The 27,821-nt window shown below is 41.6% G+C and overlaps 1 protein-coding gene across 2 annotated transcripts in view; it reads left to right on the plus strand.

Moving 5' to 3' along the window:
* Positions 1–1,344: 1,344 nt before the first annotated feature.
* The window catches only part of LOC120492165 (mitogen-activated protein kinase kinase kinase 11), a 32,271-nt gene continuing 5,794 nt past the window's right edge, over positions 1,345–27,821 (plus strand). Inside the window, exons 1-10 of one of the 2 annotated variants that reach the window (XM_039690318.2) lie at positions 1,345–1,900; positions 1,971–3,181; positions 18,309–18,489; positions 19,725–19,873; positions 22,408–22,583; positions 23,794–24,037; positions 25,638–25,745; positions 25,877–26,018; positions 26,103–26,206; positions 27,055–27,537. In XM_039690318.2, the coding sequence (XP_039546252.2) occupies positions 2,425–3,181; positions 18,309–18,489; positions 19,725–19,873; positions 22,408–22,583; positions 23,794–24,037; positions 25,638–25,745; positions 25,877–26,018; positions 26,103–26,206; positions 27,055–27,537 (2,344 nt within the window). In that variant the 5' untranslated portion in view covers positions 1,345–1,900; positions 1,971–2,424. The remainder of the gene's footprint in view (positions 1,901–1,970; positions 3,182–18,308; positions 18,490–19,724; positions 19,874–22,407; positions 22,584–23,793; positions 24,038–25,637; positions 25,746–25,876; positions 26,019–26,102; positions 26,207–27,054; positions 27,538–27,821) is intronic. The other variant, XM_039690319.2, reaches the window with a different exon arrangement.

A 27,821-nucleotide genomic window follows, 5' to 3' on the forward strand; every position in this document is an offset into this window, starting at 1 on the left:
ATGGTACGCTCTAAATCCTGACTGGAAATCCACACAGATATCATTTGTTTCCAGAAAGGAGCACAGTTGTGAGGATACTGCTTTTTCCAGTATCTTTGAGAGAAAAGGCAGATTCGAGATTGGCCTGTAATTAACTAATTCTGTAGGCTCAAGTTGCGTTTTTTTATCATAGCTAGCTTAAAGGTGTTTGGTACGTATCCTAGCGACAAAGACGAATTAATGATATTAAGAAGAGGATCTATAACATCTGGAAGCATCTCTGTCAGTAGTTTAGTCGGTATAGGGTTAATTAATGAGTTTGCAAAATCTTCCTCTCCAATATAAATGAACCAAATCTTTCCTCAGGGAGACAACAATGCCCCCCTGATGCGATACTGTAGTAGATGGTTGCAAAGTTATAATTTTGTCCCTAATATTATCAATCTTATCATTATTGGACACTTCTGGGCTTGAAGCTTTGTTAGTTTAGCCAGTGTTCCAAATAGATACCTAGGTTTATGTTTATTCGGCGTTATCATTATATATTATTTATATATCATCCTTATCGTTATATCGGCCTCATCGACACGACAGCCATCAGCACTGATCCTCAACGCCTCGTCTCCAAACCGGCGTGGTTCCTTCGACTAACAAACAGATGTGACTTCACTTGACTATTTATTTATTCGGTGAAAAATCATTAATATAAAGGGAAAACAACATGGGCCCTAATGTAGAGCCCTGCGGCACACCCATGCTCATAAGGAGATGATACGTTATTTATGGATACACACTGCTGCCTAGCACTCACAAAACATTTAATCCAATTGATTGTACTTAAACTATTAGATAAATGTGTTAATTCTTCAGTAATTCAAGTATTGAAAGCCTTACGCAAATCAAGAAAGCCGCCCTACGACTCCTCCGCTATCTAGACTTGATCTAATTTCCTCCATGCAGTCTCCGTGGAGTATCGCTTAATGAAGCCAAACTGGAGAGGATGTAATGCAGAATTGTAATCAAGATGTTCCTCTAACTGTGATACGATACGACTACTTTGGAGATAGTGGGGAAATGCTTATAGGTGGATAATTTGAGACCTGGAGCTTGTCTCCTGTCCTGACCTGTGTGTAGGCTTTACCATTGCTGTTTTCAAAGCTGTAGGGAAGATGCTTTTTAATTTATGGATTGATTTATAACTTTAGTTAGCACTGGGGTTAAAAAGTCCTTGTGCTCTTTTAAAAACAGAATCAATGGCAAAAATGTCTTTAGATTTACTATTTTCTCTCTCGCTCTCACACACACATACTCACTCTCTCTCTCTCTCTCTCTCTCTCTCTCTCTCTCTCTCTCTCTCTCTCTCTCACACGCACGCGCGCGCTCACAGTGGCCAGGAGAGGGAGGAGGAGAGTCAGTCATCTGACGGTGTTCCTGTCCCACTCCCTCGCCGGGCTCACGGGAAGAGTTCTCGGTAAACTGGCTCCTCAACACACCGAGCTCGCGAGCGTTTCTGAAACACAACGCCCGAAGAAGACGCTCGACGTGGAGCCGCAGAAGTGACACGACGCGACGCCATTAAACAGCGCGTAGCGATCAGCTGAGCGTCTCTTCCTGATACCGAACCCGAAAGTTAAAGTAACTCCAGCAGAACTGAAACAGACCCATAATGACGGTCCGGACGGGGACACTGACGACTCGTGCGTGAGAGAGCGTTTACGAACGCGTTTCTGCGCGTTTGGCTGCGAGTTGAATTCGCTTTTCCTGCTATTCTTCTTCTTCTGAGCGTTTCCTGCTCGGGCAAAACCACTGAGCTAAAAATACTGACCCTCAATGGACCGCTAAACACAGACTCGAACTCTAATGCATCTCTTGGCGAGTTTGTTCTCGTGTTTGGGAGATTCAGAAGGACTTCGAGGTCAGGGTAAGTCAATAAATCCATGTTTTGATTCTCCACTGAACTATATGATATTTATACATGGTGTTTTTCTTAGAGTATGCAGGACAACACGCTCCTAAAGTGACTGTCTGTCACTGATCTGGACCTGTTTTCTTCATCCCTGGTCCTTCCTTTGCCTTTACATTGGGATTAATGTCTAATTAAACTGTTAAAGTGACTGATCTGGATCCTGAACATCAGTTGTCTTCATCCCGGGTCCATTTTTTTGCTCCTCCATTGGGATTGATGTCCAATGGAGACTATTCCACTGGACCTGTTTACTTCATTCCGGCTCCATTTTTGCGTTTACATTGGGATTGATGTCTAATTAAACTCCTAAAGTGACTACTCTGGAAACTGGATGTAAGTTTTCTTCATCCCAGGTCCATTTTTTGCTCCTACATTCGGATTAATGTCTAATGGAGACTAATCCACTGATGACCGGGACGTACAGAGATCTGAGGGCAAGAGGAGATCTCACTTCATCAGATTCTGATTTATAAAACTCAATGGAGCCGCTGAAGAACATTTTCTCCCGGAGCCCATTGTCCACCTGGAAGAGCCTGGATCAGACGCAGAAGGGGAGCTTCACCAATCCGGTCTGGACCGCGCTGTTCGACTACGAGGCCTCGGGGAACGATGAACTCACCTTGAGGAAAGGAGATCTCGTGGAGGTCTTGTCTCTGGATTCGGAGATCTCTGGGGATGAGGGATGGTGGGCGGGAAAGGTTAACAACAAAGTGGGAATCTTTCCGTCGAACTACGTCTCGTTTAAACCAAGCGGGTACGGGAAGCTCCCATGTCCTGGCGTCGTCCCAGACTTGGGCCCGGCCGTGGTTCCCGAACTCGAGCCGGAGGCGGTGGAGTTCTCCGACCTGAGTCTCCAAGAGGTCATCGGAGTCGGAGGCTTCGGGAAGGTCTATCGAGGAACATGGAAAGGGGAGTTGGTCGCAGTGAAGGCGGCCCGGCAGGACCCGGACGAGGACATCAGCGTCACGGCCCAGAACGTCCAGAACGAGGCCCGCCTCTTCTCCATGCTGAGGCACCCGAACATCATCGCGCTAAAGGGAGTGTGCCTGCAGGAGCCCAACCTGTGCCTGATCATGGAGTACGCTTCGGGGGGAGCCCTGAGCCGGGCCCTGGCCGGGTCCCGGATCCCCCCACAGGTGCTGGTGAACTGGGCCGTGCAGATCGCCCAAGGCATGCTGTACCTGCACAGCGGAGCCATCGTGCCCGTCATACATCGCGACCTCAAGTCCAACAACAGTAAGTGCTCGTCCTTTGGTTTATAGAACTGTGTAGAACCCTTTATAAGCCCAGGATCACCTTTATAATCCAATGATCGTCTTTATAATCCAATGATCCCCTTTATAAACCCAGGATCCCCTTTATAATCCATTGATCCCCTTTATAAACCAATGGTCCCCTTTATAATCCATTGATCCCCTTTATAATCCCAGGATCCCCTTTATAATCTAATGATCCCCTTTATAAACCAATGGTCCCCTTTATAATCCATTGATCCCCTTTATAATCCAATGATCCCCTTTATAATCCAATGATCCCCTTTATAATCCCAGGATCCCCTTTATAATCCCATGATCCCCTTTATTATCCAATGATCCCCTTTATAATCCCAGGATCCCCTTTATAATCCAATGGTCCCCTTTATAATCCAATGATCCCCTTTATAATCCATTGATCCCCTTTATAATCCCATGATCCCCTTTATAATCCAATGATCCCCTTTATAATCCCAGGATCCCCTTTATAATCCATTGATCCCCTTTATAATCCAATGATCCCCTTTATAATCCCATGATCCCCTTTATAATCCCAGGATCCCCTTTATAATCCCAGGATCCCCTTTATAATCCAATGATCCCCTTTATAATCCAATGATCCCCTTTATAATCCCAGGATCACTTTTATAATCCAATGATCCCCTTTATAATCTAATGATCCCCTTTATAATCCCAGGATCACTTTTATAATCCAATGATCCCCTTTATAATCCCAGGATCCCCTTTATAAACCCAGGATCCTTACTAAAAGTGTATGAAACCCAAAAATATCCAGGCGTATTAAACCGTGCACATCCTTATATTCTGGACTGGCAACATTTATTCAACGTTTCTCACATTATCAGTTTATTCGCTGTAGTTAAGAAAATGGTGTTCAAATATGAGCAGAACTCACTGGTTTTGTTTGTCCTTCTGTTCAACTCACACTTGAATTATGTTGAATATCTGTCAGCCGGTAAATTTAACTACACAATTAGATAATACCAGTTTAGCTCAACCAGTGACCAAGCAATGCTTCAGAGTGTGTGTAAAAAGAGCATTAGCGATTACAGAAAACACACTTCAGCAGAACATGAGCAAAGTGTCCGAATCACATTTGGTCCTGAATGATTATAAATGTTACTGGTAGAATATTTGGGTATAATATGCCACAGTTTGCTTTATTTGTCTCTCCTCACTTACACACATGAACTATAGTGTCCTGCACACTATCAGAAATGCTGTTTGGATTCTGGGTAATGTTTGTTCGGAGTCCCGGCCGGTCCGAGGTCGTCTGTTTCCTTCATAACTCTGACTATGAGGAGCTCTTAAATGGACATGGACTATGATATTGCAATGCTTTTGCATTGACCCCTCAAACAGTGGTGAATGAATGGTACTATATTTATATCGTCATTCATGTTGTTATCTCGATAAATACCAGAAAATATTGTGATAAAGTTTTATGGATGTATTAGAAAGTTTGCATTTGCTTGCAAAACAATTGTAGGCATTGAATTGCAATTTGCCCTTACAAATCCTATTATTTACATCACAACATATTTTGCGAGGGAATGCAAAAGCTTTGAAATATAATTTCATATTAGTTCAAAAAGCTTCTCGGGGGAACATTTACTCGTCGAACCACTGGATATAGTTGACCCGGTCCCACCTCGAGCGAGCGAGCGAATGTCTCGTAGGCACATACACAGAGAAAGCATAACGCATTCAAATATGATCATTGGCCATTCCTGGATTCTGTTGTGTTGTGGGATTATCATCAGGCCCACATGGAATCTGTGCCCGCAGAACTCGGGAGAAATCTCCGCATGTTTCGGCAGAATCGCTTCACCCATCACTTACAGACCTCTGCATCTTCTACTCAGTGCCTGTGCGATTGGTTTACTGTTGTGTTTAGCTTGATTGTGCATTCATCTAGTAACACTGTAGTCATTTCAACTCTATTTAAATCCAAGAATTCCAGTGATTCCGGCTGGGCCTGGATGGTATTTATTTGGGTTGTTTGGTTGAGCTCCAGGACTCTGAGAGAATTGCCCGTTTCGGGTGGAAGAGGATATTCCCATGGCATGTATCACACACTTGTGAAGGGAATGTTGTTGGTCTGGATATCAAATAACACACACACACACTTTGCCAACTCGATAAGAAGACCTCACACGGGTCAAGGATCATATTAGGACGCAGACTGAGCTGGACTTTGTGTTTGTTTTGCTGATTATATGGTAGCATGTTTATTTCTCATGTATGAACTCGACAGATACTTCCATACTGTAAAAGAGCTTTGAATGTGTATTTACATTGGTGTATTATTCCTAAACTCAACTTTTCTGCTGATTTATCTCTATAAGATGACATTTGCTGTGGTAAAATGCTTTTATAAAACACTGTTGCACTGGTGTGTATTCATCAGCAGGTTGCCAAGACTTTGCTCATAGTCAGAAATATGAATGTTTAGTGCATTTGTGGTCTTCCTTCCTCAGCTATTCTTTCCCTTTTTCCCTCTCTCTTACTCGTCTGTTTCGTTATTGTCCGCCCACGTATATCCCATGATCCTTCACTTCCCTGCAGAGTCAGGCGAGAGCGTGTCCATTGGGCTGGAAACCACCTCAGTTGCGTAAAACAAACTTTTTAATGCCGGCTCGCAGCACAATTCCATCGCTGTAGTTCTCGATCTTATCTATCTCTCGCCCCTCTCTCTCTCTCTCTCTCTCTCTCTCTCTCTCTCTGCCTGTTGTTTTTTAATTCTTTCCGATCTCTTTGTCCCAGACCTGCCCTGACTTGTCTCTCGCACTCCGTCGTTCCAGATCGCAGCATCCTGTGTTTTTCTTTCTTCTTTCGTCTGTTTCTCTTTTTTCCCCCAGCTAACTTCATTTTTTGCTTCCTACTCATTTTCAAAAGACAGCCTCCCTCTGTTCCTGTGCTGAGGATCATGGGCGGTTGTTCAGGTCACTGCCTTTCCTGCAGTTTCTGCAGCATTTAACCAGGGGTTTAAGGTTAAGAGTTTATATATTCAGTAGTTTAATGTGTAGAGTTTCTGTATTCAGTAGTTTAGTGTGTAGAGTTTCTGTATTCAGTAGTTTAGCGTGTAGAGTTTCTCTATTCAGTAGTTTAGCATGTAGAGTTTCTGTATTCAGTAGTTTAGCGTGTAGAATTTCTGTATTCAGTAGTTTAGTGTGTAGAGTTTCTGTATTCAGTAGTTTAGCGTGTAGAGTTTCTGTATTCAGTAGTTTAGCGTGTAGAATTTCTGTATTCAGTAGTTTAGCGCGTAGAGTTTCTGTATTCAGTAGTTTAGCGCGTAGAGTTTCTGTATTCAGTAGTTTAGCGTGTAGAGTTTCTGTATTCAGTAGTTTAGCGCGTAGAGTTTCTGTATTCAGTAGTTTAGCGCGTAGAGTTTCTGTATTCAGTAGTTTAGCGTGTAGAGTTTCTGTATTCAGTAGTTTAGCGTGAAGAGTTTCTGTATTCAGTAGTTTAGCGCGTAGAGTTTCTGTATTCAGTAGTTTAGCGCGTAGAGTTTCTGTATTCAGTAGTTTAGCGCGTAGAGTTTCTGTATTCAGTAGTTTAGCGTGTAGAGTTTCTGTATTCAGTAGTTTAGCGTGTAGAGTTTCTGTATTCAGTAGTTTAGCGTGAAGAGTTTCTGTATTCAGTAGTTTAGCGCGTAGAGTTTCTGTATTCAGTAGTTTAGTGTGTAGAGTTTCTCTATTCAGTAGTTTAGCGTGTAGAGTTTCTGTATTCAGTAGTTTAGCGCGTAGAGTTTCTGTATTCAGTAGTTTAGCGCGTAGAGTTTCTGTATTCAGTAGTTTAGCGCGTAGAGTTTCTGTATTCAGTAGTTTAGCGTGTAGAGTTTCTGTATTCAGTAGTTTAGCGTGTAGAGTTTCTGTATTCAGTAGTTTAGCGTGAAGAGTTTCTGTATTCAGTAGTTTAGCGCGTAGAGTTTCTGTATTCAGTAGTTTAGTGTGTAGAGTTTCTCTATTCAGTAGTTTAGCGTGTAGAGTTTCTCTATTCAGTAGTTTAGCGTGTAGAGTTTCTGTATTCAGTAGTTTAGCGCGTAGAGTTTCTGTATTCAGTAGTTTAGTGTGTAGAGTTTCTGTATTCAGTAGTTTAGCGCGTAGAGTTTCTGTATTCAGTAGTTTAGCGCGTAGAATTTCTGTATTCAGTAGTTTAGCGTGTAGAATTTCTGTATTCAGTAGTTTAGCGCGTAGAGTTTCTGTATTCAGTAGTTTAGCGCGTAGAGTTTCTGTATTCAGTAGTTTAGCGCGTAGTTTCTGTATTCAGTAGTTTAGCGCGTAGAGTTTCTGTATTCAGTAGTTTAGCGCGTAGAGTTTCTGTATTCAGTAGTTTAGCGCGTAGAGTTTCTGTATTCAGTAGTTTAGCGCGTAGAGTTTCTGTATTCAGTAGTTTAGCGCGTAGAGTTTCTGTATTCAGTAGTTTAGCGCGTAGAGTTTCTGTATTCAGTAGTTTAGCGCGTAGAGTTTCTGTATTCAGTAGTTTAGCGCGTAGAGTTTCTGTATTCAGTAGTTTAGCGTGTAGAGTTTCTGTATTCAGTAGTTTAGCGCGTAGAGTTTCTGTATTCAGTAGTTTAGCGTGTAGAATTTCTGTATTCAGTAGTTTAGCGCGTAGAGTTTCTGTATTCAGTAGTTTAGCGCGTAGAGTTTCTGTATTAAGTAGTTTAGCGCGTAGAGTTTCTGTATTCACTAGTTTAGCGTGTAGAGTTTCTGTATTCAGTAGTTTAGCGCGTAGAGTTTCTGTATTCAGTAGTTTAGCGCGTAGAGTTTCTGTATTCAGTAGTTTAGCGCGTAGAGTTTCTGTATTCAGTAGTTTAGCGCGTAGAGTTTCTGTATTCAGTAGTTTAGCGTGTAGAGTTTCTGTATTCAGTAGTTTAGCGCGTAGAGTTTCTGTATTCAGTAGTTTAGCGCGTAGAGTTTCTGTATTCAGTAGTTTAGCGCGTAGAGTTTCTGTATTCAGTAGTTTAGCGTGTAGAGTTTCTGTATTCAGTAGTTTAGCGTGAAGAGTTTCTGTATTCAGTAGTTTAGCGCGTAGAGTTTCTGTATTCAGTAGTTTAGCGCGTAGAGTTTCTGTATTCAGTAGTTTAGCGCGTAGAGTTTCTGTATTCAGTAGTTTAGCGTGTAGAGTTTCTGTATTCAGTAGTTTAGCGTGTAGAGTTTCTGTATTCAGTAGTTTAGCGTGAAGAGTTTCTGTATTCAGTAGTTTAGCGCGTAGAGTTTCTGTATTCAGTAGTTTAGCGTGTAGAGTTTCTCTATTCAGTAGTTTAGCGTGTAGAGTTTCTCTATTCAGTAGTTTAGCGTGTAGAGTTTCTGTATTCAGTAGTTTAGCGCGTAGAGTTTCTGTATTCAGTAGTTTAGCGCGTAGAGTTTCTGTATTCAGTAGTTTAGTGTGTAGAGTTTCTGTATTCAGTAGTTTAGCGTGTAGAGTTTCTCTATTCAGTAGTTTAGCGTGTAGAGTTTCTGTATTCAGTAGTTTAGCGTGTAGAGTTTCTGTATTCAGTAGTTTAGCGCGTAGAGTTTCTGTATTCAGTAGTTTAGCGCGTAGAGTTTCTGTATTCAGTAGTTTAGCGCGTAGAGTTTCTGTATTCAGTAGTTTAGCGCGTAGAGTTTCTGTATTCAGTAGTTTAGCGCGTAGAATTTCTGTATTCAGTAGTTTAGCGCGTAGAGTTTCTGTATTCAGTAGTTTAGCGCGTAGAGTTTCTGTATTCAGTAGTTTAGCGTGTAGAGTTTCTGTATTCAGTAGTTTAGCGCGTAGAGTTTCTGTATTCAGTAGTTTAGCGTGTAGAGTTTCTGTATTCAGTAGTTTAGCGTGTAGAGTTTCTGTATTCAGTAGTTTAGCGTGAAGAGTTTCTGTATTCAGTAGTTTAGCGCGTAGAGTTTCTGTATTCAGTAGTTTAGTGTGTAGAGTTTCTCTATTCAGTAGTTTAGCGTGTAGAGTTTCTCTATTCAGTAGTTTAGCGTGTAGAGTTTCTGTATTCAGTAGTTTAGCGCGTAGAGTTTCTGTATTCAGTAGTTTAGTGTGTAGAGTTTCTGTATTCAGTAGTTTAGCGCGTAGAGTTTCTGTATTCAGTAGTTTAGCGCGTAGAGTTTCTGTATTCAGTAGTTTAGCGCGTAGAGTTTCTGTATTCAGTAGTTTAGCGCGTAGAGTTTCTGTATTCAGTAGTTTAGCGCGTAGAGTTTCTGTATTCAGTAGTTTAGCGCGTAGAGTTTCTGTATTCAGTAGTTTAGCGCGTAGAGTTTCTGTATTCAGTAGTTTAGCGCGGAGAGTTTCTGTATTCACTAGTTTAGCGCGTAGAGTTTCTGTATTCACTAGTTTAGCGCGTAGAGTTTCTGTATTCACTAGTTTAGCGCGTAGAGTTTCTGTATTCACTAGTTTAGCGTGTAGAGTTTCTGTATTCAGTAGTTTAGCGTGAAGAGTTTCTGTATTCAGTAGTTTAGCGTGTAGAGTTTCTGTATTCAGTAGTTTAGCGTGAAGAGTTTCTGTATTCACTAGTTTAGCGTGTAGAGTTTCTGTATTCAGTAGTTTAGCGCGTAGAGTTTCTGTATTCAGTAGTTTAGCCCGTAGAGTTTCTGTATTCAGTAGTTTAGCGCGTAGAGTTTCTGTATTCAGTAGTTTAGCGCGTAGAGTTTCTGTATTCAGTAGTTTAGCGCGTAGAGTTTCTGTATTCAGTAGTTTAGCGCGTAGAGTTTCTGTATTCAGTAGTTTAGCGTGTAGAGTTTCTGTATTCAGTAGTTTAGCGCGTAGAGTTTCTGTATTCAGTAGTTTAGCGTGTAGAGTTTCTGTATTCAGTAGTTTAGCGCGTAGAATTTCTGTATTCAGTAGTTTAGCGCGTAGAGTTTCTGTATTCAGTAGTTTAGCGCGTAGAGTTTCTGTATTCAGTATTTTAGCGCGTAGAGTTTCTGTATTCAGTATTTTAGCGCGTAGAGTTTCTGTATTCAGTAGTTTAGCGCGTAGAGTTTCTGTATTCAGTAGTTTAACGCGTAGAGTTTCTGTATTCAGTAGTTTAGCGTGTAGAGTTTCTGTATTCAGTATTTTAGCGCGTAGAGTTTCTGTATTCAGTAGTTTAGCGCGTAGAGTTTCTGTATTCAGTAGTTTAGCGCGTAGAGTTTCTGTATTCAGTAGTTTAGCGCGTAGAGTTTCTGTATTCAGTAGTTTAGCGCGTAGAGTTTCTGTATTCAGTAGTTTAGCGCGTAGAGTTTCTGTATTCAGTAGTTTAGCGCGTAGAGTTTCTGTATTCAGTAGTTTAGCGTGTAGAGTTTCTGTATTCAGTAGTTTAGCGTGTAGAGTTTCTGTATTCAGTAGTTTAGCGCGTAGAGTTTCTGTATTCAGTAGTTTTAGTAGTTTAGCGCGTAGAGTTTCTGTATTCAGTAGTTTAGCGCGTAGAGTTTCTGTATTCAGTAGTTTAGCGCGTAGAGTTTCTGTATTCAGTATTTTAGCGCGTAGAGTTTCTGTATTCAGTAGTTTAGCGCGTAGAGTTTCTGTATTCAGTAGTTTAGCGCGTAGAGTTTCTGTATTCAGTAGTTTAGCGTGTAGAGTTTCTGTATTCAGTAGTTTAGCGCGTAGAGTTTCTGTATTCAGTAGTTTAGCGTGTAGAGTTTCTGTATTCAGTAGTTTAGCGTGAAGAGTTTCTGTATTCAGTAGTTTAGCGTGTAGAGTTTCTGTATTCAGTAGTTTAGCGTGTAGAGTTTCTGTATTCAGCAGTTTAGCGTGAAGAGTTTCTGTATTCAGTAGTTTAGCGTGTAGAGTTTCTGTATTCACTAGTTTAGTGTGTTAGAGATTCAGTGTGTGTACTGAGTGTCCCAGGTGTGTGTGTACTGAGTTTCCCAGGTGTGTGTGTACTGAGTTTCCCAGGTGTGTGTGTACTGAGTTTCCCAGGTGTGTGTGTACTGAGTTTCCCAGGTGTGTGTGTACTGAGTTTCCCAGGTGTGTGTGTACTGAGTTTCCCAGGTGTGTGTGTACTGAGTTTCCCAGGTGTGTGTGTACTGAGTTTCCCAGGTGTGTGTGTACTGAGTTTCCCAGGTGTGTGCACTGTTTCACGCACAGACAGACACTAACCCGACCCCTAAACCTATACACACACACTCAGACTTACACACATTAACCCAACCCCTAAACCTACCCATCACACACACATTTAAATTATTTTTTTGTAAATGAATCCAATTTTTGAAGCCAATTTTCTGATATTTTGAAGCATATCAGTAACCAGACCGTTTCTGGTCTAATTGACTTCCATAGTATATATTTTTTTCCTACTATGGAAGTCAATTAGACCAGAAACTGTCTGGTTACTGATATGCTTCAAAATTTCAGAAAATCGGCTGAATGGATTTGAAAACGGTGAAACTCAACTGTTTAACTCTGGGGGAGTAGTAAAATGAGCCTATTTCCAAAAATCCTTTAAGGTTCTTCAGTATTGTGTTCAGAATATGTTGATTTATGCAGGTTTTACTTGAATCTCTATGTACGGTTTATCTCTGATCTGGCTTTTGAATCTGTTGCAAACCTTAGTGTTCGTCCCTGCAGTCCTGATGTGTGATCATGATGTCTGTCTAATTAAAGAGAGTTTAATGAGAAGCAGCGTGTTGCTGTTGTTTTTGGCAAGTTAGTCGTTTTTGTACACTTAAAAATGATTAACAAATTCGTGTCAGCTGTGTTTCTGTTCTTTGCGCATGAATCTGACTCTTGTGAGAGGGAAACCCTATGAGCCGTTTGATTGGTCTGTTGAACTTCTGACTCGGCCAATGGCAGGACTTTGGGAGCGGGACTTAGAACGAATGAATGAAATCTATCTGAATACTATTATAATTTTTAGTATATATAAAATAACTAATATATATAATATATATATATATATGAAGAGTTCAGATGCAAAAGCCTCTAAATGCCATTTGAAATTTTCTTCTTTAATGATGATTTTTATCAAACTTGTATATTTAAGTTCAGTAATTTTACTTAAATAACAACTAATAGGTAATTATCATTGCCATTTAAGTGAAATCACTGAACTTAAATATACAAGCTTGATAAAAAACTTCATTAAAGAAGAAAATTTCAAATGGCATTTAGAGGCTTTTGCATCTGAACTCTTCATATATATTTCAGTTATTTTAATTTTAATACTTTGTGTTTGTGTGAGAGAGAGTGAGAGAAAGAGAGAGAGAGAGAGAGAGTGCATGTGTGTGAGAGAGATAAGGACGAGCAGCTCATGGCCTCTCTTTATTTTGGAAAGGCTCATCCGGAGATTTGGTGTGTGTGTGTGTGTGTGTGTGTGTGTGTGTGGGCGGGCGGGCAGGTATGGCCTTGGCACGGGATTCCCCTTTTACAGCCTCAGAAAATATTTCCCAGCATGCACCAGGAGTTCAGATTTTTCCCAAAGACAGTGGCACTCTGGAATGAATATGTCAAGAGGGCATAAAACACACACACACACACACACACACAGTGACCAAATTCATTGGAATAGTGGAGGAAAAACAAGGGTTTGATGTAGTGGTGCACGATATATCGGCCGCCGATATAACATCGGCCGATTTGGTCAATTTTTTACACATCGGTATCGTTCCGATGTCAAAATAGGGCCGATGTGAACAGGCCGATGATCATCCCTGTGTATTTGACGTGCGCGTGGGGGCGGGGATGTTTGTTTTTGCACGCGTATTAAAATCGCAAGTGCGTTTAAACATCAAGCGCACGAAGACTGGAACTGGTGAGCTGTTTTCTGCCAGCCTTCCTAATGCATATTTTTGTCCCGCCAAAGCCATATTTGACCGGTAAGTGATGTAGATGAGTGACTGCTGCGCAATTGAGTTGACTGAATATCTTTGAGAATACACGATGGTAAAAGGTCGGAAGACCGAAGTTTTTTTCTTCTGAACTACTGGTTGTGAATTGTGAAACCACACTTTCAATAAACCAAAAAAATCTATCATGTTGATGAAATGTTTTCTGTGTCGACTGTCGAGACCATAGACTGTAAAAATAGGTCGAGACAAATCTCGTGCGATGTTCTGAACTGCCTGGATAATCACAACGTGTGCCGTGGTTGCGTTAATGACACGTCCGATTCGCGAACTAATGACTCCTTTGAACCGATTCACTTTAATGAATGGTTAAAACAACTGATCTGTCCAACACTGAGCTCAAGAGACATAAATCGGAAACACTTTACAATAAGGTTCCATTTATTAAAGTGTAGCCTACATTAAATGTACACTTTAATAATATTGTAAAGTGTAAGGTTAATAGATTAATAGAATGTTAACAAATTTTGTTAACATTCTATTAATATTAGTTTCTGTGGATTTACTCCATGCAGTCATTCTAGAATGATTCATTCTTTCCAAATAGAGCAATTCAAGTAATCTGGTGAAATTGTTTTTATATCACAATATATATCGCAGAAAAATAAAATCACAATGTCATTTTTTACCAATATCGTGCAGCCCTAATCATCGCTATGTGTTTTCTATACAGGGATATCGACATCGGTAAATATCGGTATCGGCCATAACAGCAACGTTAATATCGGTTCTCGGTATCGGCCACAAATTTTCACATCGGTGCATCACTAGTTTGATGGTTGTCTGAAGTCCACTATTACTAGAACTTAAAGTCAGCATGAAATGTAAACTCAGCCTATTTTCTAAATGCATGTTATAAATCGTGGTGTGATCGATTCGTCCATGTGCATGTTTAATTAATTTGGTAATGATTAATCAAACCGAAGCGTCAGTCTCTCTGCAGGATTCTCTCATCATTTAGTGCACTTAAGCTCCGCCCCTTTAAGCCCTTGCTCATCTGCATAGACTTTAGAGAGCCATGCCCACATATACTGTTATATTTTTGTGTTAATATTTCGATTTTGATATATATATGTCAAATATACACCTCCCCCTGCTAAGCCCCGCCCTCGGCTCATCCCCTCCATCTCCTCTAGGGTCCGCCCATTTTTTCAGCATTTTTCAAATATTGCCAGTGGGAGGAGTCAGGCTCTGACCAGGGGTTTAGTTACCCTTTAATTAATTTGTATTTCAGTTTGACTTATTTTAGTACTTCAAACTAATTAAAATTGGAAATGTCGCTTTCACAACTAGAAGAAATACGTCTGTTTGTTATTCTAAGTTTGTTTATTTTATTTCGAGTAACAGATGGTGTTTTTTTTATAGTTTTACTTAACGATAATAACCCCGAACCCTGGTTATTCTCTGAACACAACTGTAGATTCTTTTAAAACTGTAGTCTTTCTGCGGGGAGGTCAGGGGTCAGAGGTCAGGGTTGACACCCAGTGCTGGTTAAACTTCAGCCGCTTGCACTTAATCAGTGAGTGATTTCAGGGATTCTGAACTTGAGTTTGACGTGCGTTCTCTTAGAGTGGTGTCAGGCAGTTATAGCAATAGAGTCGTTGCCGGGGTGTTGCCGTGAGTGGTTGCTATGGTGTTTTGGTTGGTTGCTAGGTGGTTTCTGGCGGTCTCATCTGACTGATAGACGGACTGATTGTGTTGTGCTGGGGGTTTTCCCCTCAGAAGAACGAGCCTTTGTCTCTGTGCAACATACAGACTGTCTGGCAGCCTACACACACACACACACACACACACACACACACACACACACACACACACACACACACACACACACACACACACACAGGTTTGTTTTGCTATGCTTGTGAGGACATTCCATAGGCGTAATCGTTTTTATACTGTACAAACTAGGGTTAGTGTAGGGTTAATGGAATATACACTCACACACACACACACACACACACACAGATGTGTGCGAGAAGGTTAGCTGGTCGATTTGCTGTAGACGAGAGGAATCATGATCTTCAGCAGAGGTGCATTGTGGGAGCGAGTGAACAAGGCCACCTCTCATACGGTAAACAAACACAGCCGGTCGCCGTGGTTACCATCTTTCCGTCGCCGTGGCGTCCAGCGTGTGGTGAAGACGGTCACATTCCTTCAGGATCGCGGGCGTAATTGTAGCGTGTTCTCTGAGCGGAGAGATCTGCTTCTGTACACACACACACACACACACACACCTCACTACCTGTGCATTCAACAGCCACAAAAACTCATATTTGTCATTTAACTTCAATTGAATGTAATCATTGTATATAACAGACACAATTTGGATAAAATAGTGCATTTGTAATTCATTGTATTTTTCATGTTTTGATTATTTCTGTTAATTTTTATTATTATTTAACTGTTATTTTTTATAAAATATCTAAAATATAATTTGTGTATATTTTGTATATATATATATATATATATACAAAATATACACAAATTATATTTTAGATATTTTATAAAAAATAACAGTAAAAATAAACACTGCCTATGTAAAAATATTAAAAACCTAATTTATATAAACTTTTTAAATTAGTTATATATTATAATATATATATAAATTAGGTTTTTAATATTTTTACATAGGCAGTGTTTCATTACTGAAGAAATAGCGTTTTGAATGAATCTGTGTGTTGGACTGTGTGTGTGTGTGTGTGTGTGTGTGTGTGTGTGTGTGTGAGATAGACTGTGTGTTTGATGGGTAGGGTTAGTGTGTGTGTGTGTGAGTAATGCTGATCTTTATATGTTCTGCAACAGGAAGTGAGGAGAGAGACTCACAGACGAACTGAACTCACACAATCATCTCTGATAGACGACGGACGTGTGTGTGTGAACGCTTGATTCATGAGTGTGTCCTGATGTGTTTATCTAGCACATCTCATGCTTCTATAGTGTTGCTCATGTGTGTGTGTGAAGGAAAAACTAATTTTGATTTTGATTCCTGTCTCGTTTTATTTAGAAGCGTCAATTTCATTTGTCACTTCCTGTAGCGGGACGTCAGCAACGGAAACGAGCGAGCGAGAGTGTGAGAGAGAGAGAGAGAGTGAGAGAGAGAGAGAGAGAGAGTGAGAGAGAGTGGTCGGTCACTCACTGAGAAAAGCGGATTATTTTTGTCGGGTGTTTGATGGCGAGTTTCACTTCTTCATGTTCTGCAGTTTTGTTCCACATTTCCGTCAGCATGTCTAAATATTTACAGCAGCACAAACCGGCCCGCTGACAGTGTGTGTGAGTGTGTTTGTCCAGGCACAGAGATCTCTCTCTTCTGCAGCCTTTTGCAATGGTTTTGACGTCACACACACACACACACACACACACACACACACTAGTGCTGACTTCCTCCTGAGAGAGAGTTCATCTCCTGGTCTTTGTATTTAGAATGTTTCAAATTACATTTTTGACCCTCAATAGTCATCAATAAAAATAATATATATATATACACACACACACACATACATACAGTGCATCTGGAAAGTATTCACATCGCTTCACTTTTTCCACATTTTGTTATGTCACAGCCTTATTTCAAAATCAATTAAATTCATTATTTTCCTCAAGATTCTACAAACAATACCCCATAATGGCAACTGTGAGTGTGAGTGTGTGAGAGTGTGAGTATTTTAGGGTGTGTGTGAGTGTGTCAGTTCAAGTCATCCTCATTTATACAGCACTTTTAACAATGTAGATTGTTTTTTTTTTAATTGATTCTCTTCCGCCGCAACGATCTAGTTATTAAAGGGTACATATCATGCTTTTAAATCATTCATTTTTGCACATAAATCATAGCGTTGTGGTCTATATAAAGCATAACTGCAATGTTTGGGTCTGAATTCCTGATTATTAAAGCTCCACAAGCCCCTTTTCTGATGTGCGTCTGTGAGCGACCCGTTTCAAAGCGGCCCCTTTAAATAAAAAGGAGATGCGTCACACCCCGCCCGCTCTCCAGGTCCATGAGTTCAACTCCCCACGTTCGGCCATTATTGTAGTTTGATTAGAGATATACGATTATATACGATACCTTCAAAGAACATTTTTATTCACTCGTTAATAACAGAAGACTTGTCCATCAAGCCTTACATATTCGAGGCAGAGCGAGCGAGTCGATAAAGACGACGACGAACCTGCAGATCAACCTCTTCATCATGTGGATGTATTGGTATGTGAGTTAACTGTTGTGTGTTATTAGTGAAAGTCGACTATTTCTCTTGTTAAAACAAGCACACTGACAAGATAAATGACTACGGTCTAATCTTACCACAAACATCTGTATTGATAATATGATGCGTTTAGAAAAGCAGCTAAATGAGCATTGATGAAACTCAAGAACAATAATACCGCAGACGTGTAACGTTACTTCAAAACTAAAACACAGAAAGACAAAGGTACTGCTAAACCATGACCACCATGTGTTTTAAGAAAGTAAAGTACTTTATTTTTATTAACGATATTTACAGCTTATCGAAATGCTCTGTTCGTCGTCTCCAAAGATAGAAGGAATTGACCCCTCATTCAATCGGCAAACCCTTCTGTATAACGTTACTGGTGGAGGCTGTTGAAGTGCTTCAGGTCACTAACGTACATCCAACAACCGAACATTTAAACTTGCCCTCTCGTAACTTCTGCATCATTGAGCTCGGACTACAAAATCACAGCGAGAAATAATAATGGCGGATTGCTGGAAGTGTTGGACCGGTAGTCGATGTCCTTATTCGTCAGTTCTGCTGCAAATACAGTGACGCACTTGCTCAAAAAACGCCATAGAAAACAGAAAAATCTGAACAGGTTGAAAAATATGAAAATATAAAATATAAACGAAGCGCCTGAAGAGAATAATTTCATCTTTTCTGTACTTATAAACACTCCAAATATACAACAAAATGCATTTAAGGGCTAAAAAAGTGGATTTTGCATGATATGTCCCCTTTAACTTAAGGGCCGCTAACACGACACCGTTCTCACAGAAAACTCTTAAGTTCTCTCTACGCAAACTTTAAACACACGAGCCAGCACTTTTAAATTTGCTGTGATGTCAGGCGGCTCCCGGTAATCATGTGACTCTGGTTGTTGATGTCTCTATTTCCAAGTTCGGTGTGATCAAATCACCAATTTACCAGGGCACAATCAACAGGATTCTCAGTGTGTGCTTCACTGTGTGGGGAGAATCTATGTGTGTGTGTGTGTTATTGAGAAATGTGATGTCTAACGTATGGTCTCTCTCTCTCTCTCTCTCTCTCTCAGTTCTGCTGGCTGAGCCTGTAGAGAACGGCAGCATTGAGGGCAAAACCCTGAAGATCACAGATTTCGGTCTGGCGAGAGAGTGGCACAAGACCACTAAGATGAGCACGGCGGGCACGTACGCCTGGATGGCCCCTGAGGTCATCAAGTCCTCCACTTTCTCCAAGGGCAGCGACGTCTGGAGGTGAGGGACACACACACACACGCAAACTCAAACCAGGTCAACTGCTCTTCAAGACTTACCGGTTCACCCAGTGTTTCCCAACCTTTATCAGTCACGGCACCCTACAGGAAACTCGTTACTACTCTGATACAATACCTTGGAATACAATATCCTAATGTCATTCAATATATTTAATATAATAAAGTCAATTTGTTACTTTTTAAGAGAGTAACACAATATAGTACGGCATCAGCACTGATTGTCCCACTGTTGGCTGGAGAGGCGAATGGAGGCTGAGGTGACCGGTGCGTCCCGGCGGCAGCAATCATTCGTTAACGGTCTTCGACAATTACAGTAACTTTTCGCGACCGATTGCGAAAGCGTTTCTCAAATGTTCTCAAAGCTGAGGACTGTGTGTAAATCTGTTCAGATGCTCTGGAAGCGCTTGATTTCCTCTAATAAGCTCAGCTGAATGTCAGCGCTGCTCTCAGATTAACTGGCTTTAAATTCATCGCCCACACACACAAACTAGACGCACCGCTTCGCCGTTTCCCTTTAATACTCGCTTTTCCTCTGCAGGGAAACATCGGATGTTCTCGTCTAATTTACACGTCTCGATTCTCCAGTTACGGCAGCCTCGCGGGGCTTTACGGCCCTCGGATCTGTGTGTTCAAGCGGAGCGAGATGCTCTTGTGTGTGTGTGTGTGTGTGTATATGCTGTAATTATACGACTATATAAAACTGCTGTGGGCGTCTCACTCCCACACTCTCTCTCTCTATCTCTCTCTCTCTCTCTCTCTCTCTCTCTATCTCTCTCTCTCTCTCTCTCTCTCTATCTCTCTCTCTCTCTTATGACACTAGAAAAATAAGAAATGAATGAAATGCAACTTGTGTTCTTTAACTGAGTGAAATCCAGGATTTTAATTGAGTTTCGGCGTTACAAGGTGATGGGGACGTCTGTCTTGACTGGTTTGGTGTTGTAAGGGGCCTCTGTGTAAAATGATCACTGAGAGTTTGCAGTTTGTTCATGTGTTGTGTTTGATTTGGGTATTTGATATGAACTGAATGTGTATATCTGTGCACTCATTTAGGAACTGATTATACTAATTAAGGATAGTTGCATTAAAGGAGTGTTGAAATAAACAAAGAATTCTCTCTCTCTCTCTCCCCCTCTCTCCCCCCCTCTCTCTCTCTCTCTCTCTCTCTCTCTCTCTCTCTCTCTCTCTCTCTCTCTCCCTCTCGCTCTCTCTCTCCAGTTATGGTGTGTTATTATGGGAGCTTCTGACTGGTGAGGTCCCGTACCGAGGGATTGATGGTCTGGCTGTGGCGTATGGAGTCGCTGTAAACAAACTGACGCTTCCGATCCCCTCCACCTGTCCTGAACCCTTCGCCATGCTCATGTCCGGTGGGTCCTTTCTACATGCATCCATCCATCCATCCATCCATCCTACATACATCCATCCATCCAGCCATTCATACCGTCCATCCATTCTTCCATCCATCCATCCATCCACCCATCCACCCATCCTACATACATCCATCCATCCATCTACCGATTCATACCCGTCCGTCCATTCTTCCATCCATCCATCCATCTATCCATCCATCCATCCACCATCCATCCATCCACCATCCATCCATCCACCCATACCCGTCCACCATCCATCGATCCATCCATACCCGTCCACTATCCATCCATCCATTCATCCTACATGCATCCATCCATCCATCCATCCATACCCATCCATCTGTCCACCATCCATCTACCCGTCCACCATCCATCCATCCACTCATCCATCCATCCATCCTACATGCATCCATCCATCCACCCACTCATACCCGTCCGTCCATTCTTCCATCCATCCATTCGCCTGTCCGCCCATCCATCCATCCACCCATCCATACACATCCACCATCCATCCATCCACCCATCCATACCCGTCCACTATCCATCCATCCATTCATCCTACATGCATCCATCCATCCATCCATACCCATCCATCTGTCCACCATCCATCTACCTGTCCATCCATCCATCCATCCATCCACTCATCCATCCATCCATCCACACACCCGTCCACCATCCATCCATCCATCCACACACCCGTCCACCATCCATCCATCCACCCATCCATCCACTCATCCATCCACCCACCCATCCATCCATCCATCCATCCACACACCCGTCCACCATCCATCCATCCATCCACACACCCGTCCACCATCCATCCATCCACCCATCCATACCCATCCATCCATCCACCCATCCATCCACTCATCCATCCACACACCCGTCCACCATCCATCCATCCACCCATCCATACCCATCCACCATCCATCCATCCACCCATCCATCCACCCATCCATCCATCCATCCATCCATCCATCCACACACCCGTCCACCATCCATCCATCCACCCATCCATACCCATCCACCATCCATCCATCCACCCATCCATCCACCCATCCATCCATCCATACCCATCCACCATCCATCCATACCCGTCCACCATCCATCCATCCACCCATCCATACCCATCCACCATCCATACCCGTCCACCATCCATCCATCCACCCATCCACCCATCCACTATCCATCCATCCATTCATCCATTCATCCTACATGCATCCATCCATCCATCCATACCCATCCATCTGTCCACCATCCATCTACCCGTCCATCCATCCATCCATCCATCCATCCACTCATCCATCCACCCACCCACCCATCCATCCATCCATCCTACATACATCCATCCATCCACCCATTCATACCCATCCGTCCATTCTTCCATCCATCCATTCGCCTGTCTGTCCATCCATCCATCCATCCATCCACCCATCCATCCATCCAGCCATTCATACCCGTCCATCCATTCTTCCATCCATCCATCCATCCATCCTCACATCCGTCCATCCGTCCGTGCATCCATCCACTCATCCATCCACCCATCCACCCATCCTACATACATCCATCCATCCATCCACCCATTCATACCCGTCCGTCCATTCTTCCATCCATCCATCCATCTATCCATCCATCCATCCACCCATCAATCCATCCATCCACCATCCATCCATCCACCCATACCCGTCCACCATCCATCCATCCACCCATCCATACCCGTCCACCATCCATCCATCCATCTACCCATCCATACCCGTCCACTATCCATCCATCCATTCATCCTACATGCATCCATCCATCCATCCATACCCATCCATCTACCCGTCCATTCACCCATCCATCCATCCACCCACCCATCCATACCCATCCACCATCCATCCATCCACCCATCCATGCCCGTCCACCACCCATCCATCCATCCATCCACCCATCCATACCCATCCACCATCCATCCACCCATCCATATCCGTCCACCATCCATCCATCCATCCACCCATCCATATATCCATCCATCCATACCCGTCCACTATCCATCCATCCATTCATCCTACATGCATCCATCCATCCATCCATACCCATCCATCTGTCCACCATCCATCTACCCGTCCACCATCCATCCATCCATCCACTCATCCATCCATCCACCCATCCATCCATCCATCCATCCATCCTACATACATACATCCATACATCCATCCATCCATCCATCCTTCCACTCATCCATCCATCCATCCATCCGTCCATCCATCAATCCATCCATCCGCCTACACATCCACCCATCCATACCCGTCCGTCCATTCTTCCATCCATTCGTCCGTCCGTCCGTCCATCCATCCATACCCATCCATCCACCCATACGTACTATTTTTAACTTTTTATCAGTAGAGTATCTGACGGTCTTTCTGATTGTATGGCCTGTAAAACCTTCAAGCTTTTAAAATGATTCAAGTCTTTGTCAAACCCACAACAAAGTCTGTCTTGACTAGCTTTGCCCGTTAAGTTTCATTAAATGCTGTGTGTGTGTGTGTCAGAGTGCTGGGACCAGGACCCGCACCGGCGGCCCAGTTTCAGCTCTATCCTGGAGCAGCTGACGGCGCTGGAGGAGCAGGTGAAGGAGGAGATGCCGCAGGACTCCTTCCACTCTCTCCAGGAGGACTGGAAGCTGGAGATCCAGGACATGTTCGACGAGCTGCGGGCTAAAGAGAAGGTGCATCATGGGATAGATCAGACCTGTTAAACCTGATCACTGCTCTCTGCTTTCATGTGTTAATGGTCAATCACTCACACATCGGGTTTATAAAAAATATATAATTAGCGTGGTGTGAAAAATCTAATATCGTGACAGCCCTGTTCACTATGGTTTTACATTATAATCAATAACGCTAATAACGATGGCATTTCATAGACTTTTCAAAGTGATCCCACTTTTAAAATTCCCAGGTTTTCCAAGACACTGAGAATCTTTGGTTCTTAACCCTCAGGTGCTCTTCGTTTCGGAGTCACACTTGTTATCTTCCTGGTCAAAAGTGACCGCACACCTAAAAATGAAACTTTCTCCATCCCAGTAAAACCAATGCAATTTATTTTTGTTCTATAATATTTATTGTTTTTAATTTAGTATTTTGAGACAATTTATTTGAATTTATTAATATTTATGCAATATTTATGGTTTATTTTTGCCATGGAAAAATATATATATTTTTCTATATATATATTATTTTTTTCAAAAAAATATTAACACAGTATTTTAGTTTAATATAGAGTCTAGGCCTTCAGAAAAAAAAAAATATTTTTTGAAGAAAATTAGCACCATCTGGTTACAGTATAGAGAAAAAGCGTAGAACCACTAGATGGCATGTACAGCTCTCTATGGAGAGGCATGTGAATTCCCCAGCTGTTTATGAACACATTTTTTGTTGTTGGTGGTGGATTTGAATATATAGTTGAAACAATCTCAAAAACTATTTCTTATTAAAAAATGTGACAAAAAAAAACAAAAATTCACAATTTTTTTTTTCATTTTTTACATTTTCCCATTCATTTCTTATGGGGGTCATTTTTGACCGAAGAGCACAAGTGTGACTATTTTTTTTACGACCACTTAGCCTGCTCGGATCATGACCTCAATTTTTTTGTGTGTTCACATACATAATGCCATAAAAGTCACCAAGTTTCGTAACATTCCGATGAAGCTGTGATTTTTAGAAATTCAAAACAGAAAATTTTTCGGTCAGAAATGACCGAAGAGCACCTGAGGGTTAAATAAAAAAATTACACGAAAATGAATAAAAATTAGACATAAGTTGTCAGTTTTCATTTTGTTTTTGAGCTGTTTTAGATTATTAGCTTATGTAGTTCTTTAAGATGACCCGAACACCTGTGTGTGTGTGTGTGTGTGTGTGTGTGTGTGTGTGTAGGAGCTGCGCTGCCGTGAGGAGGAGCTGAAGCGTGCGGCTCTGGAGCAGAAGTCTCATGAGGAGTTCCTCCGTCAGCGGGAGCAGCAGCTGGCCCAGTGGGAGCAGGACGTGTTCGAGCGAGAGCTGTCCCTGCTCATCCTTCACCTCAACCACAACCAGAAGCCCAACGTCAAGAAGCGCAAGGGGACCTTCAAGAAGCACAAGCTGAAGGTGAAGAACGGGGAGAAGATCAGCATGCCGCAGGGTGAGGCACACACACACGGTTCATCACAGTTTACATGTCACCGCACTTAAAGCCAGAGCTGCCAACTTATGATTTTAGCTTGGCGTGAGACTTATCGCCCCGGGGGAATGAATGTCCAAACACACCCCTTATAAGAAAGAAAGAAAGAAAGAAAGACAGAAAGAAAGAAAGGTATTATACTATATTATATTACTGGTATTATCTAATTGTGGAGTTAAATTGAACAGATATTCAACATAATTCATGTGTGAGTCCAAAAACCAGTCAAATTGTATTCAGACACCTTCAACATTTTTTACATGATCACACTTTATTCGCTATAGTTTAGAAAATGGTAATGAAATATGAGCAGAAGTTCTCAGATCAGTTTTAGTGTGGCTGATAGACAGTTCTGGATTATTTTAGTACATTATGCAGTTTCTAGGATGTTCAGGCCTTTTATTTTATGATTGCACCGCTGCTGCTGCTGGGATGTGCAGAGTAGCAGCTAATCTGTTGCGATCAGTGTATTTAAGCAAATCAGAGCCTCTAATTATTACACTCTCTTGATTTAAGATATTAATGAGCTGCAATCACACATTAATTAGGTGTTATGACACTAGAATGGAAAAAACAGCAGAGAGCAGAACACACACACACATTTCTGCACATCGTTAGTAATAATTAACATGTGGTTTCTCTGTCCAGACTAGATGCACTGGTGAATGGGGGAAAATGAACATAATGAACAAAAAAAAAAATTAAGACAATTGATTTGTATTACAAGTTTTCTGAAATGTTGTGTAAAAATGCAAATTAAATAAGTAAATATGCACTAATTTACGTTCCAGGAGATTAATATGAACGCTGGATAAAGTCAATTTCCAAATTCTTGATTGATTTTGTTGACATATTAGAGTTAAAGGTTTTTATAGAAGGGTTTTTTGATTACTCTTTTTATCACTCCATAAATCAGAAAACAGTCAACAGATGGAAAAAAACACATTTTCTGCTTGTTTTTAGGAATAAAATGGTATAAAAATGTTTTTGAGTGATATATGAACAAACCCCTCAGTAAAAACCTTCAAAATATAGATGTGAATAAAACTCTAAATTTTGGTGTATGTACGTGTCACTGAACTGGAGAAAAAGTTAATTTATTGATATATGAAGAGTTCAGATGCTAAAGCCTCTAAGTGCCATTTGAAATTTTCTTCTAAAATGATCATTTTTATCAAGCTTGTATATTTAAGTTCAGTAATTTTACTTAAATTACAATTAATAGGTAATCTTCATTGCAATTTAAGTGAAATTACTGAACTTAAATATACAAACTTGATAAAAATGATCATTCTAGAAGAAAATTTCAAATGGCACTTAGAGGCTTTTGCATCTGAACTCTTCATATATTGTAACTGAAATGTGCGGATGCAAATAGATAAATGGAATAAATAAACAGTATTAGTACTGTTTATAGTATACACTTAAACAGTGTATTTTTGTATGTTTTCTTTCCCCTAGTCTGAAAGAAGATCATTGATGAGAAAACTGAAACACTGTTTTTGTTCGTAGTATGTCTGTTGTGTTGATGACTAGTGTTGACTGTAGATCTGGCTTGTAGATTTCATCCATAAGATCACGGTGCAGGCGTCTCCGGGCTTGGAGAAGAGGCGTAACTCTCCAGATCTGGGCTCTCCGTCCATCGGCCCGCGCTTCCGAGCAATACAGCGTGAGTGTGTACAGATATATCCACCTACGGGACCTGTAAATGATTGTGTGAACATGCGTTTGTGAGCCTCTTCAGATTCACTGGCGCCACATGGCGGCGCTGTTGTTTCATCACATCTGTGTGTGTCCCAGTGAGTCCCAGTGAGAGTAAGTGGAGTTCGGTCTGGCCACTGGAGTCTCTTCCTCTCAAGCAAGCCAACGGCGAGAGGAGGTTCACTCCTCATCTGAGCCCCAAGAGCCCCAAGATCCTGCGACTCAGTGCGCCGGAGAACAGGTGAGCGTTTGCTCAAGCGTTTGTGTGCAAAACAGAGGAAGTCAAGTGGTCTAATGTGTGTGTGTGTGTGTGTGTGTGTGTCAGTCTGTCGATGAGAGCCAAACTCCTGGATATGGACAGTAATGAGAATGACGAATCTAAAGCTGATTTCGAGGAGTATAGACCCGTCACACCATCCAGCCACAACGGTAACACACACACACACATCTATCTATCTATATAAAATGCCATTTAAAAGTTTTGGATCTGTATGATTTTTTTATGTTTTTAAAAGAATTTATTTCATATAATATTCAATTTATTATATATAATATATTTTTTACAAATAAATTGCATTTATTTGTTTTAGACACAAAACAAAAAAATATAGTAAAAACAGTGACAATTTATTACAATAATGCAATGTAAAATTTGTTTTATTATGTGAATATACAGTAAAATGTAATTTATTCCTGTGATCAAAGCTGAATTTATCATCATTACTCCAGTCTTCAGTGTCACATGACCCTTCAGAAATCACTCTAATATGAGGAAAACTTTTGATTGCAGTTGCGTACATTTTTTTTCATGATTCTTTGATGAATAAAAAGTTCAAAAGAACAACATTTATTTAAAAAATAATCTTTTGTAAAATTATAAATGTCTTTACTGTAATTTTTGATCAATTAAATTCATCTGTGATTAATATTTTTTAATATTAATTTTATTTCTTTCCCACCAAAAAGAAATCTGACTGACCCCAGACTTTTCAACGCTAGTGTTTAATGTTACAAAAGATTCTATTCCAGATAAATGTTGTTCTTTTGAACTTTGTTCATCAAAGAATCTTGAAAAAAAAAAACACAATTGTTTTCATCATAAATGTTTGTTGATCATCAGATCCTCATATTAGAGTGATTTCTGAAGGGTCATGTGACACTGAAGACTGGAGTAATGATGATAAACTCAGCTTTGATCACAGGAATAAATTACACTTTAAATATTTTGACTGAAAGTGTATATATGTCTCATATTTGTGTGTGTGTGTGTGTGTCAGAGGGTTCAGAGAGTGAGGAAGGGGGTTCGTCCCCCTGTGGTTCCCCGAAGCCGGATCCCCGGGGTCTGGCGAAGAACACACACCGTTCTCTGCTCAGCAGCGCCGCCCTGCTGGCGTCCGTCGCTCTGGGGCGCTGCCTCGAGGCCCAGCACCCCCCCACCCCCCCGCCGCGGGCCTCGTCCCGCACTCACCTGCCCGTGCCGGAGCCCGTGCCGGAGCCCGTGCCGGAGCCCGTGGGAGATCTGATCTCCTTCAGCACAGACTCTCTGCCCCGGGGCTTCCTGGACTCCCTGAAGCCTCCCGAGATCAAGCCGCTAATGCTGACGCCGCCGCCCCCGAACCCCCGGGACCGGGACCGGGAGCGCAGGACGCAGGACGGTGCCGGAGACTGGACGGCTCACGCCAACGGAGACGGCGAGGTCTCGCTTCAGAGCGGAGAGCGCAGGAGGAGGGCGAGTCACGGACTGCACTCCGCACAGCTGGGTAACACTCGCCCCTTCACTAACTTACATTTATTGTGCAGTTTCTTTTTTTCAATCACTCTTTTCAATTAGAATTGCATATTAAATTTCGGACAATCGGCTGTCTAGAAATCCCATTGCATTAATTACTGCACAAATCTCATTTTGTTTTAGTTGCATTTACTGTTTTAGCTCGCAATGCCAAAGTCATGGGTCTAAATGATAAAAACGTATTCGTTTCTTTGGATAAAAGCATCTTTAAACAGGTTGTTCCCAATCAAATGAAATCGGCATCAACAAAGTCCA

Source organism: Pimephales promelas, chromosome 1 (assembly GCF_988280905.1).
Source record: "Pimephales promelas chromosome 1, fPimPro1.hap1.1, whole genome shotgun sequence".
NCBI classification, from domain to species: domain Eukaryota; kingdom Metazoa; phylum Chordata; class Actinopteri; order Cypriniformes; family Leuciscidae; genus Pimephales; species Pimephales promelas.